General features: G+C 41.4%; 1 protein-coding gene across 5 annotated transcripts in view; it reads left to right on the top strand.

Annotated features, from left to right (window-relative positions):
• SETD2 (SET domain containing 2, histone lysine methyltransferase) overlaps window positions 1–13,702 on the top strand; it is a 121,729-nt gene that overhangs the window by 90,578 nt on the left and 17,449 nt on the right. For 2 of the 5 annotated variants that reach the window (XM_055134567.1, XM_055134566.1), the window contains exons 13-15: window positions 2,302–2,350; window positions 6,448–6,631; window positions 8,136–8,805. In XM_055134567.1, the coding sequence (XP_054990542.1) occupies window positions 2,302–2,350; window positions 6,448–6,631; window positions 8,136–8,805 (903 nt within the window). Of the gene's footprint in view, window positions 1–2,301; window positions 2,351–6,447; window positions 6,632–8,135; window positions 8,806–13,702 lie in introns of those variants that run through there. The other 3 variants (XR_008629740.1, XR_008629739.1, XR_008629741.1) reach the window with 3 other exon arrangements.

The raw sequence follows: 13,702 nt of genomic DNA, 5'->3' as shown, positions 1-13,702 counted from the left end.
ATATGGTCCCCCAAGTACTGCCAGAGTAATTCCTGAGTAAAAAAAGGGGGGGGGGGACTTAAATGCATATCTTGTGGGTGGGGGTATGTGTATGTGTGTTTTATAAAAGATTGAGGTCTGAGCCATTCCTTGAAGTGCTCAAGAGATCATATTTGGTACCAGTTCAGCCAGGGTTATTTGCATGCAAAGCCACATACCTTAAACCCTTGTACTGTTTTGTCTCTACCAGTTTATTTTTTGTTGTTTTTGTATTTGGGGCCACACACAGCAATGCTCAGGACTTACTCCTGGCTCTGCTCAGAGATCACACTTGGAGAGGCCCAGGGACCCATATGTGGTACTGAGGGTTTTACCCAGGTTGACCACCATACAAGTCAAGCACTCTGTTCTCTGTGCTATCACTTTATTTTAGCCCCTAGTTTACACTTGTTAAGAATAGGTTTTTTACGATTGCTGGGTTTTGGTGGTTTTTCATTTGTTTGTTTTTTGGGGGGGTGTTTGTTTTGTTTTGGGGCACACCCAGCGATACTCAGGTTTACTACTGGCACTGCACTCATCGATCACCCCTAGCAGGCTCAGGGGACCATATAGGGTGCTGGAGATAGAGCCCAGTTTGTCATTGTGCAAGACTAATGCCCTACCTGTTGTACTCTCTTTCTGGCTCCCAAATCTTGCCCCTACGCTCCACTTTATTTAAACACCATGGTTTATAAAGTTGTTCATGATTGTTTGTTATAGGCATTCAGTATTCCAACACCAATTCCACTACCACTGTCACCTTCCCTCCAACATTGTCTCCAATTTTCCCAACCACCCTTCAAGCCTGCCCTCAAAGCAGGCCCACAGTAATTTATTTTATACTGCTTCCTACCACAAAATGGCTAATGAAATGACAAAAAAAAAAAAAAAAAAAAAAAACCTTAAGGGGCCAGAGTGATAGTACAGCATGCTTTGCACATAGCCGACTGGGGTTCAGTCCCTGACATTACATATATTCCCCTGAGCACTACCAGAAGTAATTCCTGAATGCAGAGCCATGAGTAACCCCTGAACATCATGGTGTGTGACCCAAAAAACAAAATACTGAAGTAGAAAAAAATTGAAAATCGTGTCTCACCATGGGGACATTAGTCCTTGTCTTAGGGCTTACTAAACTGTTGGCAAGTTAAACTTCTATGGTAGTTAAACCTTTTTTGTTAATTGAGGTTAGTTGGCTTCTATAGTACATTCCCATCTAATCTGGTGTGCTTTTACTAGAATGTTAGTATAGAGTTTGGAGATGTCCGGTGACTGTGAATGCCAAAAATTTGGAATATTTAGCAGGGCAGTCCGACCAGAGGTATGGTGGCAGCTATTGGGGTGTGAGTGCAGCTTTGGTTGGGTGGGAACTTGTCCCATCCCCTCCCAAGATCACCCTGGAGTCTCAGCCAGGACCAGGTATCTGAGAAATTTTTTCAGCTAGTTGATTTAATTATGAGTCACTGGAACAGGGTCAGTGAATGAGCTTACATGTCAGCAGCAGTAGGACTTGGGTTTGGCTGCTGGGACTTCCAAAAGTATATGGAAGTTGAGAGGGTCACCCTCTACAAGACTCTGGGAAGGCCCGGAGTTTTCCCAGCTCCCACTTCTTAAAAATAGTTTTGCCCTAGTATGACATTGCTATTTTTAAAAGAATAATGATCTAATGTTTCTCTTTTGGGGGTCACGACATTGTTTGGGACACACCTGGCATTGCTCAAGTGCTTACTCCTCATCTCTGCTCAGGGATCACTCCTGAAGGGGCTTGAGGATCAGATGGGGTGCCAGGAATCTAACTCTGGTCAGATGCATGCAAAGCAAGCACCTTAACCCCTGTACTATCTCTCTGGTCCCTGTCTTTCCTTTTTAAAAATAACGTCAGCAATGTGAATATAGCAAACTTGGTATCAGTAATTGTCTTTGTATTTTTCTGAAATGCTGTTGTATAGCGGAGTTATTAGTTATCTTTTCTTCCCTTAGGTAAGGATGCAAGTGCAATATTGTTGTTTTTATGAATACTTTAATTAAAGAAACTATAGATAATATCAGGATATATACAGAAGTCATATAGGAGTTAAGACAGCAGGAATTGGATAAAGAGAGGTGAAGAGACAGATTTTAAGTTTAAGGATGCTTATTTACAGTGAAATAACCTCTGGGCAATATATTGCGTTGAATACCAGTATATTCTTTCACATTTGTTGCCATATGAAAATTGGTCTGCTTAAAAGCAGTCACCACTAACAACATTAATAACCTTTCTTTGTTTTTTTGTTCTGGCAGGAGGTCTATCGAATTCCCAAGAAAAGTCAAACTGAAAAGGAGAACACAAGTAAGTATTCAAAGACATTCTATATATGTAACTTTACAAATATTATTTTGGAAATAGGCAGAGACAACTGATAACTTTTTAAGCTATTTTGTGTTTTAAACCAGGTATGTAATTGGTTAAATATTTTGTGTAAGAGTTTGGAAACATATTTGTTTTTAGTGAATTTTGGCAAAAATGCCCCTTGTACTACCTGTGTTGCTTTTTTTAAAAGTTGGAGCCTTTAGATTTTTCATCTATTTACTCCCCTACAGCAGACATTCCTAAAACTGTACTACTGACATCTTTGTAAGCATCTTGATCTCAGTGTTTGTATATAAAATACTTATATCTTTATCTCAACATCTCAATATTTACATACAAAATTTATATACAAAATTCTTAGTATAATTCATATTTCTGGGGAAGTGTAAAATATTTAATTTTTGAGGAATGAGTCATGGCTGCTCAGTAAGGTTAAGAATTATTATTAAAGGTTATGGCAATGTAATTTTTGGGCTTTGCCACTTATATATTTTCAATATTCTTTTGAAGAGATTGAAACAGTGGTAAAAATTATGGTTGTTTCAATCTTTTTTTTAAAATTGAATCACCATGAGATAGCTAATTACAAAGCTGTTTTTGATTGGATTTCAGTCATACAGTGTTCCAGTACCCATCCCCCCACCACTCCACCAGTGTGCGTTTCTCAGCACCAGTGTCCCTAGTTTCCCTCCCATCACCCCCAGCCTGCCTCTGTAATAGGCCACTTCTCTCTCTCTCTCTCTCTCTCTCTCTCTCTTTCTCTCTCTCTCTCTCTCTCTCTCTCTCTCTCTCTCCCCCTCCCTCTCTCCCTCTCTCTCTCCCTCTCTCTCTCTCTCTCTCCCTCACTCTCTCCCCCCTCTCCTTCCCTCTTCCCCCTTCCCCCTTCTGGTCCTTTGTCTATCCACACACCCCCACCCCTCACCCCAACTTATGTTAGTTTTCAACCATTGACTAGTATTCCTGGCCCCTGTTTTCTATGGCCTTTGGTATTCTCATACTATCCTTTTTATACACCTCTAGTGAATGCAGTCATTCTATAACTTCTCTCTCCTTCTGACTCATTTCACTCAGCATAATACTCTCCATATCCATCCATGTATATGCAGATTTCATGACTTCATTTTTTTCTAACAGCTCTGTAGTATTGCATTGTGTAGATGTACCACATTTTCTTTATCCACTCCTCTGTTTTCTTGCACTCAGATTGTTTTCAGATTCTGGCTATGGTGAATAGTGCTGCAATGAACATAGAAGTACAGATGGTGTTTCTGCTGTGTGTTTTTGGTCCTCCAGGGTATATTCCCAGTAGTGGTATTGCAGGGGCAAATGGGAGCTCAATTTCTAATTTTTTTTAGGAATGTCTATATTGTTTTCCAAAAAGCCTGGACCAGTTGGCATTCCCACCAGCAGTGATTCAGAGTCCCTTTCTCCCTGCATCCACACTAGGACTGGGTGTTCTTGTTCTTTTGGATGTGTTGGTCTCTTTAGCCCCTCTATTACTGATCCACTGCAAATGGAGTGAATGTGCTAGCACAGTGATTTTTTTCTTTTTATGCTTTTCAATAATTTGGGCCTGAAGGGTTTATAGTATTAATTTTTTTTTCTCATTTTTTGGGCCATACCTAGTGATGCTTAGGGGTTAACTCTGGCTCTGCATTCAAGAATTAATCCTGGTGGTGCTTGAGGTACCTACCATATGAGATGTCGGAGATCCAACACAGGTCAGCCACATACAAGGCAAATGCCCTATTTGCTATGCTATCATTCCTCTCCTAAATAATTTTTTATTGGGGAATGGTGCTCAGGGGCTATTCTTTTTGTTTTGTTTTGTTTTGTTTTGCTTTTTGGATCACCCCCAGCGATGCTCAGGAGTTACTCCTGGCTCTGCACTCAGGAATCACTCCTGGCGGTGCTCAGGGGACCATACGGGATGCTGGGAATCGAACCCGGGTCGGCCATGTGCAAGGCAAACGCCCTCCCCACTGTGCTATTGCTCCAGCCCCTCAGGGGCTATTCTTGACTCAGAGCTCAGGGACCACATGTGGTCCTGGTAATTTAAACACAGGGTCAGTACGTACATGGAAGGTAAGTACTAGTACCTTATCCCCTGCAATGTCTATTCAGCTCATAATTGTAAATCTTACCAGTTACTACTTAAAGATTTCTAAAATTATCTTTGCATCATTGTTGTCTTGTGGGCAATTGGGGGGGCACCCACATTAAATGGTGGTCTAATGGCTCTGCTAACGGCTTGTTCCAGGGACCATGAAGTGCTGGGCAGTAAACCCAGACCTCATACATGCAAAGAGTGTACTCAGCCCATTATCTCTCAGGTCCTTCTTTTATCTTATTTTAATTAGAGATAATTAAAGTTAAAGAATTCAAATTATCTTTCACGTTTTAATTCTACTGACTTGTGTTTTGATAGCTACATACCCTAATAGGGCAGCAAAGAATTTTTCCCATAAGAAGAAAATTGGGGGGCTGGAGAGATAGTACAGCAGGTTTGGTGCTTGCCTTGCACACAGCTGGTGTGATTTCAATCCCCAAACCCCATATGACCCCCCGAGCTCTGCCAGGAGTAATTCCTGAGTGCAAAGTCAGGAGTAATCCCTGAGCGTTGCTGGGTGTGGCCCAAAAAACCAAAAAAAAAAAGAGAATTTGTTGGGTCTAGGGAAATAGTACAGTGCCTGTGGTGTTTTTCTTGCATGTGGCTGACCAAAGTTGGATTCCTGGCACCCCATATGGTTCTCTGAACCCTCCAGGAGTGATTCCTGAGTGCAGGGCCAGAAGTAACCTCTGAGTATTGCCAGGTTTAGTATCTGTATCTCCCTCCCAAAAATTTGAACAGTGCTATTGGCAAAGCCACTTGTCAACTGCACAGTGGCACCACTTAACAGAGTTGATCATTAGAAGCTAACCTAAGTTATTAGCTCACTGAGTTAAAATCATAAGCAAGATAAGCAAAGCTTAAATATCTATGAGGGTTTTTTCTTCACCCCCAAACCTCTACTCCCATGTTTTATAAATTTCTAGTCTTGTATAATCTTGTATTTCCTAGATTTATAGTAGATGGTTTACAATAAACCACTGTAATCTTCAGGAAGAAGCACTTTGAGTGCCAGTTTCATTTTTTTCCATATGGAAATCCCTTTCTCAGTCTCTGGCAAGACTAAAGAAAAATGTACTAACAGTGTTGAGCAGTTAAAAGGTTAGAACTTTTTATTGTTGTTAACACTCAGGGCTTTTATTAACTTTTGGAAATAAAATTCATTTGGCTTTCATCAGAAAATCAGTCTGGGGGCTGGAGCGATAGCATAGCGGGTAGGGCGTTTGCCTTGCACGCGGCCAACCCGGGTTCAAATTCCAGCATCCCATGTGGTCCCCTGAGTACCGCCAGGAGTAATTCCTGAGTGCAGAGCCAGGAATTACCCCTGTGCATCGCCAGGTGTGACCCAAAAACCAGAAAAAAGAAGAAAAAAAAAAGAAAATCAGTCTGAATACATAAAGAACCTCGTCCTCACATACCCCAACATACAGGTGTAGAACTTGAATGTTTGGCATGACTTTCCTTAATTTACCACGATTTAATGAAAAGAAAATAGCCACATTTTAACCTGAATTTAAAGGAGGAACTATAATGACTATAGGCAGGTTCAAATGAAGACTAAATTGAGAATTTGTGTGGTAAAAGGTACTAGAAAATATTCACAGATGAGACTTTAGAACTTAGCACTCACAAACCTACAAAATAATTTTCAGGGGACAGAGAGATAGTACAGCACATGGGGTGCTTGCCTTGCACTGGTTGACCTGAGTTCAATACCCAACACCATATATGCTTTCCTGAACCCAGCCACTAGTAGTCCTTGAGAGCAAAGTGAGGAAGAAGCCCTGAGCACAGCTGGGTATGGTTCAAACCACACCTTTCCACCCCCCAAAATATATTTCACCTAAATTTAAGACTGGATTTGATGAGAGAAGTCAAGATCATTTGTTGGCTAGAAATTTCATATCAGTATAGTGTCATGATGGAGGAAATTCTATGTAAAATTTATTAAACCCTTTTTCCTTAGTAATTGAACGAGGAAGGGATGCCGTTGGCTTCAGAGATCAAACAGCTGCCCCAAAGACTCCTAATAGATCCAGAGAAAGAGATTCAGACAAGCAAACTCAAAATAAAGAGAAAAGGAAACGAAGGGGCTCCCTCTCTCCACCCTCTTCTGCTTATGAGCGGGGATCAAAAAGACCAGATGATAGGTAAGTGATCTATGTAAATTATTCACTTCTGGGCAAGTCAGAAAGTGTCCAAGCCATACATTTCTGAGTTTGGGCACCAAGGACTTTGGAATAATTGTCTTTTCTTGATGAAGGAATGTAAAAGTTCACTGATAAATGCAAATTCATATTTCCTTTTGACAGCAATAATATCAAAAAGAGACTTGTAGACTTGGGTTGTTTTAATAGTTATAATGAAAAGCCACAAAAGCCCTCGACTTTTGTGGCTTTCAGTTTCTATTGCTAAAATTTATAATAGTATAAGTTCATTTATTAGTGTTATTGTTATATCATCTTTTGTTACCAAATGCTGTGTATGGTGCTATTTTGATTGTTTATTTTGGTGTTCATGTGCATGATTTTCTATTGGATGAGTAGAATGAGTGAGTTTGATATTGCATACTCAATTTTATATCATTTTCTTCCTTTTCATTTCTAAATGCTTAACTGAGCTCTTTTTACAATTCTGCCTGATGTTCGATAGTCTATCGTTTTTCAGTTTGTTTGATTGGTTTCTTGTGCTATATCTGACTGTGCTTAGGGCTTACTTCTGGTAGTGGGATCACTCCTGACAGATTTGGGGGAACTGTATGGGGTGCTGGGGATCAAACCCAGGTCGGCCTCTTCCTAGGCACACTCCCTACTGTCTATACTATCTCTGCAGCCCCATCAGACTATGTATTTCTTGTTTGTATAAATAATATCCAGGGCCCTAGTGATAGTGGTTAGATGTTTGCCTTGCACATGACCAATCTGGTTTTGATCCCCTGTGCACTGCCAGGAGTAATTCCTGAGTGCAGATCCAGGAGTAAGCCCTGAGCAGCGCCAGGTGTGGCCCAAAAAGAAAAAAAAAAAAACCGGAAGGGCGGGGAGATGAGGGGAAGTCACCCATCCCCGACTCCTTGAAGCCTGGGGTTTTCAGTGGATTCATTCTCATGTGTGGGAGGCTCAGGATGAGCCTATGAAGGTCTGCCATGAGCATGGCAGTGATTGGGTTCTGGAGGTTTGTGGATTTCAGGGTTCATTTGGGGCAGATGGAGTAACACATGTGGCCCCCCCCCTTCGAGGTGCCCTGGTGAAATCAGCCTGGTGTGTGATGGGGAGACGTCTCTGTGGCGTGCTGCTTTCCTCCACGATTCATTTGTGAGTCTCTGAATCATGGCCATTAATGCACTTAAATGGCCTGTTTTTGATCTCTTTCAAGATTTATTTATGGGTCTCTGAAGCAGGGCCAATAAATGAGCTTGTATAGCTGAGTCGGAGGTGGTTTATAGGCGTGACTTTTCACATATCTAACTTTTGTCCGTTTAATTTCTCGGGAAACTTGGTCCCAAGTTGTTGGGGTCCGGCCAGAGTCACAGTGACAATTTTGGGATATCAGGAAGCCTGAGGCTGCTTATGTACTCACCCTTCAGGTACAGGTTGACCTGCTATGCAGCACTGTATCCCTGGGATAGACTTTGTGATTCTCTTTTCTTCTTTCTAGATATGATACACCAACTTCTAAAAAGAAAGTACGGATTAAAGACCGTAATAAGCTTTCTACAGAGGAACGTCGAAAGTTGTTTGAGCAAGAGGTGGCTCAGCGAGAGGCTCAGAAACAACAGCAGCAAATGCAGAACATGGGAATGACGTCTCCACTGCCTTATGATTCTCTTGGCTATAATGCTCCTCACCACCCCTTTGCTGGTTACCCACCTGGTTATCCCATGCAAGCCTATGTGGATCCCAGCAACCCCAATGCTGGAAAGGTGCTCTTGCCCACACCCAGCATGGACCCCGTATGTTCTCCTGCTCCTTATGATCATGCTCAGCCGTTGGTAGGACATTCTACAGAAGCCCTTGCTGCTCCTCCACCAGTGCCAGTGGTGTCACATGTAGCAGCCCCTGTGGAAGTTTCTAGTTCACAGTATGTGACTCAGAGTGATGGTGTGGTACACCAAGACTCTAGTGTTGCTGTCTTGCCAGTGCCAGCCCCAGGCCCAGTTCAGGGACAGAATTACGGAGTTTGGGATTCAAACCAACAGTCTGTCAGTGTACAGCAGCAGTATTCTCCTGCACAATCTCAAGCAACTATATATTACCAAGGACAGACTTGTCCAACTGTCTATGGTGTGACATCACCCTATTCACAGACAACTCCACCAATTGTACAGGTAACTAAATTTGGAACCTTTCTTGTCTTACAATCTGTATATGAAATGATATATTTGATACAAGATGGAAGTCCTGCAATTGATTGATAAATTTTGTATGTATTCATTTTCTGTTGTATAACAATGTATTCAAAATTTAGTTTTAAGACAATTAATTATTGGGGCTAAAATGATAATACAGTATGTAGGGCTTGCATGTTGCTGACCATAGTTCGATCCCTGGCATCCCATATGGTCCTTCAAATCAGGAGTGATTCCTGAGTTCAGAGCTAAATATAACCCCTAAGTATTGCCAGAGCTGGAGCGATATAGCACAGCAGGTAGGGCGTTTGCCTTGCATGTGGCTGACCCAGGTTTGATTCCTCCGCTCCTCTCAGAGAGCCCAGCAAGTTACCCATGGCCAAAATTTTTTGATATGCCAAAAAACAGTAACAACAAGTCTCACAGTGGAGACGTTACTGGTGCCTGCTCGAGCAAATCAATGAGCAACAGGACGACAGTGACAGAAGTATTGCCAGATATGACCCCAAAACTTAAAAAAAAAAAATAGCCTAAGCCCCAGTGCCACATACACCAAAGTGATCCTGACAGCCATATGCTCTGGGATCCCTATCAAGGGCCGGGGTGGCATAAAGAAATGTGCAAAGCATCATTATCTTTGTATTCTTGTCTCTCCTATCACCCTTCATCGCCTTTTAAAGGTAAATTGTTGGGGCCAGATAGTAGAGCTGGGTAGGGAGCTTGCTTTGCACGCCGCTTACTAATTTCAATAGCCGGCACCACATATGGTTCCCTGACTTACCAGGATGATCCCTGAGTGCATGGCCAGGAAGAGTAAGTTCTGAGCACTGTTGAGTGTGGCCCCAAAACATTCATACACACAGAAATCAATGTAAATTGTTTGGAGAGACCTCAAGGCATGTTTTTGGAATATATTATAAAGTTTTTGTGATGAAGGTTTAGTATACCCAGGTTTAATTTAGTCACACCAGGTGACCTGCTTTAATTTCTAAAATCTTAGCAGTATCTTTATATATATAAATGCATAATACATTTTGATGGCTATATAACATCCCATTTATTAATATTAAATGTTATTTATTTTTTGGAGTAGTTATTTAAATTAAAAGTTATTTCTAATTAATAAGGATTACTTAGTGCATTCAAGCAGAACACCATGGTTTGAACAATTGCATTCAAGTTTGCCAGGCAAGTTCTTTAAGCCACTAAACTATTGTCTAATAATTATTAATAATTTAATAATTCCCCTAAGCAACACTGAAGTAGCCTAGTCCCCTTTCCACCAAAACAAACTCACAAACTCAGTAGGGAAAAGAAGCATGGGGTGCAGAGGTAAGTGGTCTTGAGCATATGCTTTCTGTGTAGGAGCCCATGTTCCATTCCTTGGGAAACATGGTTCCCAAGGCATTTCCAGGAGCAGCTTGTAAATATTGAGCCAAGAGTACATACCATCCCCACCCCAGACATTGATGGGTGTGACCCAAATATAACAAAAGCAGATCTCCTCAGTAGAGACTTGTTAGTCCTACAGTTGTTGTTCAAAAATAGAATTTGTGGGGCTGAAGAGATAGTATAGCAGGTAAGATGCTTGCCTTGAAGGCAGCCAACCTGGGTTTGATCCACAGCATCTGATATGGTCACCTGAGTGCTGCCAGGAGTAATTCCTCTGTACATACACACATATGAACACACACACACACACACACACACACGTGTGTGTGTGTGTGTGTATGTATATATATATATATTTTAATATAAACTGTAAGAATTTGCTCATAAGAATAGCAGATAGTTCAGGGGAAAAAAGAAGTTTGGCATTCAGTACAATGTCTGGTACTTTGCTTTGTGGACTGGGAAAGAAATTTGTGCTTTTGACCAAGATTACCAGTACATATGTATTAACTAATCCCTCACTTGCATAGTAACCTGCCTCTTGTATTCACTCCTGGGTATACTTATTTTTGTGTATCAGGCCTCAATAGAAATTTTGGAAAAACTCATTTTTCAAATAAATTGGTGATCATGACATGTTTTATTTAGAATATATGTATTACTTTTAAAAATATCGCCTCGGGCTGGAGCAATAGCACAGCGGCTAGGGCGTTTGCCTTGCACACGGCCGACCCGGGTTCAATTCCCAGCATCCCATATGGTCCCCTGAGCACGGCCAGGGGTAATTCCTGAGTGCAGAGCCAGGAGTAACCCCTTTGCATCGCCGGGTATGATCCAAAAAGAAAAAAAAAAAAATATATATATATATATATATATATCACCTTGATTATGTGATAGATAAAAGGTAGTTTGGGGAGCAGGAACTGAATTGAGAGATAATACTCAATTATTCATATTCATCTGTTGTAGTTCAGATTTCCCATCCTGTACCTTTAACATTGTTGAATATCCAACAATGGAAATATTTTTTTGTTTGTTTTGATTTGATTTTTGGGCCCTCTCTGGCTCTTCTCAGGGCTTATTCCGGGCTCCATATTCTGGAGTCACTTCTAGCAGAACTGGGGGACCATATGTTATACTAGGAATTAAACCTACGTTACAGTTCCCTACTTGCTGTACTGAATTTCCAGCCCCACATTTTTTTTTTTTTTTGCTTTTTCGGTCACACCCGGCAATGCTCAGGGGTCACTCCTGGCTCTGCACTCAGGGATCACCCCTGGTGGTGCTCAGGGGACCACATGGGATGCTGGGAATCGAACCCCGGTCGGCCGCTTGCAAGGCAAACGCCCTACCTGTTGTGCTACCGCTCCAGCCCTTCCAGCCCACATTTCTATTGCATACATTTTCTCTGGTTTTTAAAATACTATCCTGATTATTATTATTATGGACTGGAGCGATAGCACAGTGGGTAGGGTATTTGCCTTACACACGGCTGACCCAGGTTTGATTTCTCCATCCCTCTCGAAGAGCCCAGCAAGCTACAGAGAGTATCCCGCCCGCACGGCAGAGCCTGGCAAGCTACCCGTGGCATATTAGATATTCCAAAAACAGTAACAAGTCTCACAATGGAGACGTTACTGGTGCCTGCTCGAGCAAATCGATGAACAGGACAACAGTGCTACAATCCTAATTATACTAATTCTCTTTTGACAGCCTTGAGTCTGATTTATAATCTATATAGACTAAGCTGTTTTATATTATTGAATCAAATACTGTATTCCTTTTTTTTGTACCATCTAGTAATTAATATCAATCCAGAAATCTGTTAGATTGAGAGTATTGGCTTGTTAAAATTACCTCGATTGTGTATCACTTGATGTAATTGTTATATTTGAGTACTTATTAGTGTTCAAATTTTACCTATTGTTTCTCAGTTCACTGTCATCCCGTTGCTCATCGATTTGTTCGAGCGGGCACCAGTAACGTCTTTCATTGACTTACTGTTACTGTTTTTGGCATATCCAATACGCACGGATAGCTTGCCAGGCTCTGCTGTGCGGGCTCGATACTCTCAGTAGCTTGCCGGGCTCTCCGAGAGGGGCGAAGGAATCGAACTCGGGTCTGCCGCATGAAAGGCGAACGCCTGACCGCTGTGTGCTCCAGCCCTGTTTCTCAGTTCATAAGATACAAATCCATTTCCAGGGGTTGAAGAGATAATATAGCAAGGCAAGATGCTTGCCTTGCATGCATCTGGCCAAGGTTCAATTCCCAGCATCCCATATGGTCCCCTAAGTAGTGCCTAATGTGACCCAAGAAAAGAAAAAAGAAAAAATTATGAGGCTAGATGATATTACAGCGGGTAAGGTTCTTGCCTTGTATGCAGCCAATCCAAGTTCTATCCCCAGCATCTCATAGTCCCTCAAGCTTGTCAGGAGTGTCTCCTGCCTGAGTGCAGAGCCAAGAGTAACTATTAGCGCTGCCAAGTATGGACTCTTCCTCCCACCCTCCAGCATTTTTTTTTTAAACTTACAGGATTGGAGAGGTGAGTTAGTTACTTGTCTTGCACATAACCAACCAGATTTCAATCCCCAGCAGCAGGTATGGTCCCCAGAACACAAGTGGTGATCCCTCAGCACAGAGCCAAGAGTAAGTCCTGAACACCACTGGGTGTGGCCCAGAAACCAGGGGGAAAAGGAAATCTGACTTACCTAGAATATATATCTATTTTAACTTCTTGGTAGTCAGCACGTTTTTAAAACAAATTGTTTTTCAGGGCTCCTTAACCATCTGGACCAGCTGTTTTTCCATGAATGAGAAATAATTCTAGAGTAGGTTTAAGTTCATGCTAGTTAAAATTTCTGAAGTAATTCCAGGCCTCTGCTGATCAGGACTGAAACGAGATAGTATTTATGTAAGGGCTTTCTGCCTCAACAAGCATTGTATATAAATCAGTGTGTGATAAGAATTTCATATATTTTGTCTTTCTTGGAAAGAGATTGTATTATGAAAGACTCAAAAGGTTAAAAATCTTTAAAAAGTTGTTACATTCTTCCTCTACTATGAAGCCTTTATTCTTACCTTTTCCTATCAGAATAACTTATTTATAATTAGAAATTTATTAATGAGTTCATGCCCAGTTCAGTCAGATTAATCAGTGGCTGAATAAAGCAATACTCCTACATTATGAAAGAAAGAAATCAGTAGTAAAAAGATTTCCTAAAAAAAGGAATTTGTGGGACCAGAGAGATAGTGCCTGGTTAAGGTGCTTGGCAAGTGTGTGATCAGACCATTAGGGTTCTCTTCTTTGATTCCTCCCGTCTTCTCATTGGAAGCTAAACAGTTTCTCATTAGACAGCATTTAGGAGATTGTGCCCCAATCCTTCAAAAAAAAAGTTTTCCAAGTTCTTCTGGTAGAGTAAACTCTAAGCAATTAAATGATAAGGGTTATGGGCTGAAGCAATAATACAGCCGATAGAGTATACTA

Source organism: Sorex araneus, chromosome 4, assembly GCF_027595985.1.
Source record: "Sorex araneus isolate mSorAra2 chromosome 4, mSorAra2.pri, whole genome shotgun sequence".
In the NCBI taxonomy this organism is placed as follows: Eukaryota; Metazoa; Chordata; class Mammalia; order Eulipotyphla; family Soricidae; genus Sorex; species Sorex araneus.
This window is presented reverse-complemented; position numbering and strand designations above follow the sequence as displayed.